Below are 3,488 nucleotides of genomic sequence, written 5' to 3'. Positions count from 1 at the left end.
CATTGGGTAACTAATATAAAATGAGTGGATACGTAATTAATAAATAAAAACTGAATAGTCATTATAATAAATTGGTTAATGATGGATCAAGAGCGATACTTATCTTAACAAGCACAACAAAATTCCTTTTTTTCTCTCGCAGGTATTCTCTCTCCCACTTTTTTCTACTCTCTTCCCCATTTTTCTTTTTCCTCTGTTTTCTCTTCTCTTCCCCCCTTTTTTTTCTCTCTCACTGTCTCCTCCGTTCTCTCTCCTCCATGTAAACAGTACATATATGGTATGTGTGTGTGTGTGTGTGTGTGTGTGTGTATACGGATCTAGTTTTTTTATTTCCTTAAGTTGCTTGTTTTTATTAAAGCAGCTTAATACTCCAATTCATTTGATCCTTGCCAAATTCAGACAAGAGGTGTGTGTGTATATATATATATATATATATATATATATGCAAATATACTTAGCTGTCAAAAATGAAAAAACTAAATGCAAATATAGTTTTGTGTTTATGTATGTACAGTATTATATATGTATGCGCTGGAAAGAGCTGGAAAGAGGTCAAATTATAATGGATTATTTACCAAAAAAAAAAGGCAATTTTAACGTTAACCCAATCAAGAACAGAACATATCAAGAATGGAGAGATGAGTGCTATACTGCTATGTAATAGTTGTTGTTGTTAATGTTGCTTTTTAATATATGTGTGTGTATATATACACACACTTGTTATACTATATTATATAAGAAAGATCAATCACACCCATGAACCTTAACCCAACCAAGAACAGAACATATCAAGAATGGATCATGATGTTCCCAAAATTGAGATCAACCGAACCATACATGACCCTAATTGAAATCCCATTGGCCAGTAGTTACAAAAGTTGGGGAAAAAAGGAAAGTGAATTCCATTAATTATAATGCAGGGACAGACAAGACACACCACCTAGTCAAAGATGGGGCTAAGATTTTATTGAACTACTGATATATAATATAACAGAGAGACTTTATATATAAAATCAGGTAACCCTGTTAAAATCATCTCCCTTCCTTTGATCCTCTAAATCAAAGTATTCTTTTACTTGTTAATTTTATATTTATTTGGCTACACAAACTCTTCAACAGAGTACTGGAAGGGAGTGATAGAGCAACATAGACAGAGTAATTCCAGAAATACATACACACACACACATAAATATATATATATGTATGTAGTAACTAATGCTGGATTGGATGAACACTAATGGGATATGAGAATGCATCAAGAGGTTGCAATGCAATAAGGCTCCCAAATCAAAAGAGACCTCCTGGGCTCCTTACAACCCCTCATCAAAAAAGGAACCAAGTAGTCAGCTTTTTTCCCCCTGTAGAGCACCAAATCTTGCTGCCCATATGCCTTTGGACTAGAATTGGATAGAATGACCTTGTTGCATCTGTTTTTTAGGGGTGGACATGGTTGGCTAAGTGGGCTCATCATGGTTGCCACCCCCGCGGAATTGGTCCGCCAGAAGTACTCGTATGCATTGAACGAGGTGGTTGCTGCAGAGGCTGGTGATGTGGGTATCCGCGCCACCCGGGTTGGCGGCGGCAGTGACTGTGGTAGTGGGTTTGCCACCTCTTCCTCATCCTCCTCCACATCCATATCCACCAAATCAACTCCTTTATTGAACTTGGATGTACTCCATGTTGAGTTCCTATTTTCTATACCCATCAGCTTCTTCATCATGAATGCTGACCTGTGAACAATTATCCCTCCACTTGACACCTTTGGTACTGCTTGCTCTATCACAATTCCCATTTTATTTGCTCCATTTTCTTTTTCAACCATTTCTTCCTCCTCTTCTTCTTCTCCTTCTTCTTCTTCTTCTTCTTCATATTCTTCTTCGGATCGAGTTTCGGCTCCATTTCCAAACACTTCTTCAAGCTCTTCTACACTATCCTCCACTTGATCAATAGCTTCTCCATGGTTTGGTTCTTGTGAAGGGGGACCATTGACCAATGTGAGGAGGAGGCGACCGTCTTCGCGTTGAGCATGGAAATAGTTTCTCGACGGAAGGGACACAGCTTCAAGGACTAAGCGGCCATTTTCACGGCGACTTTGCATGTGAAGGGACAGCCTGTCGCGGTTGCTGAGTGAAGGTAGAGGCGGAGGAAACGACCGAAGAGGAGGTGGAAATTTTTTGTTGTGTTTAGAACTTCGAAATTCGTCTCTATCAAATGACAGTGACTCTCTCTCCCCTGACTGCGGTGGTTGTGGTTGTGATGACACTTGTTGATGATCTCCGTCCTCTTCTGTGTCACCGGTCTCTGACGCGGGGTACGAGGAGAACCCGTCAGAACCTGTCTCACACCCGAGACTTTCAGTACAAATCTCGAGACTCTTCCCAGTGAGAGAGCTCGATCTTTTGACAAGAGGATGAATGTAAGGAGGTGGAAGCTTGGCCGAGTCCTCCATGTCCTTTTGACACAGAATTGAGCTCCAAATATCGAATTGGCCCGCCTTTTCCATCTCCTTCTTCTCTTTTTCCTTCTGAATAAACCTCCACACGTCCGATTGGCTCCGGCTTTCGAGGTTGTTGCTCCAGTCATCGTCTTCTTCTTCTTCCTCCGAGGATGAATCCGGAGTGCTTGAAATTGGGAATTCTTGAGATGACGCAACCTTCTTCATGGGACGGTGATCACGAGCCAACCATTTCGACATGTCTGCAGAGAGGGTTCTTCTCAGCGGCGCCACTTTACTTCTGTCACAGTCGGATCCGAGAATAGAGACTATCCCTTGCTGCTTCTGCATGAGATGCGCCTCTTCTTCCACCTTTAAATGTGAAGATAGGCGGAACTGGCTCTTGCTGAGAGAAACCGACATCATCTTGATATGATTTGGGAAGATGATCAAGAACAGAACTTCTTCGCTGTACAGAGTGATGAATTTACTAGTGAAAAACAAGAATTAATTAACCTGAACAAATTAAGCTATTTATGGTTACGCAATCCCAATTTACAGGGCTAGTTTTTGTACCAGATACACATGCATGTGGTAACAAATTAAGTACTAACAAATATGTGTATAAAAATAGATACATAAATATATTAACTAGAAGTGTTTGTTATATATATATATATATATAATAGAGAAATGGTATGTAAATAAATAGTACCTCAAGCAAACAACAGCATCCACCAGAGGTCTGCTAGTAGAGACCACCGGGTGCCCAGTTGCAGGGCGAAGGGGATGATGAAGATGATGTTTGAGGAGGCTGTGGATTTGGCTGATGGCAAATGGAAGGTGGGAGTGCTTGGTATTTGTAGGAACCCAAAAAGCCTAGGGAACCGTGTCCGGTGGGACCCACACTACGCCACCATGAAAAGACATTTTCATTATTTTCCATTTTTTTTCTTTTTAAATTTTATTTTGGTCATCATAGAAAGTGCTAAGATATAGAGTGGACAAGCTTACATGAACTCTCTTATTTTTAGAATAAGATACATCAAATTTT

At 40.3% G+C, this 3,488-nt stretch overlaps 1 protein-coding gene across 2 annotated transcripts; it reads right to left on the bottom strand.

The window, feature by feature from the left end:
* Positions 1–880: 880 nt before the first annotated feature.
* LOC132306335 (protein FAF-like, chloroplastic) lies at positions 881–3,280 on the bottom strand. Of its 2 annotated transcripts, none has more exons than XM_059803689.1 (2): positions 3,150–3,280; positions 881–2,924 (listed from the first exon to the last, which is right to left on the bottom strand). In XM_059803689.1, exon 2 carries the CDS (start codon positions 2,858–2,860, stop codon positions 1,256–1,258), a length of 1,605 nt encoding a protein of 534 aa, XP_059659672.1. In that variant the 5' UTR covers positions 2,861–2,924; positions 3,150–3,280; the 3' UTR covers positions 881–1,255. The 2 variants fall into 2 exon arrangements, with proteins under 2 accessions (XP_059659672.1, XP_059659671.1); XM_059803688.1 differs by having other exon boundaries at positions 881–2,903.
* Between the last annotated feature and the right edge of the window lie 208 nt (positions 3,281–3,488).

This window comes from Cornus florida, unplaced genomic scaffold (genome assembly GCF_030987335.1).
Source record: "Cornus florida cultivar Cherokee Brave unplaced genomic scaffold, ASM3098733v1 CherokeeBrave_3.0.0_Hap2_Chr05, whole genome shotgun sequence".
Taxonomy (NCBI): Eukaryota; Viridiplantae; Streptophyta; class Magnoliopsida; order Cornales; family Cornaceae; genus Cornus; species Cornus florida.
This window is presented reverse-complemented; position numbering and strand designations above follow the sequence as displayed.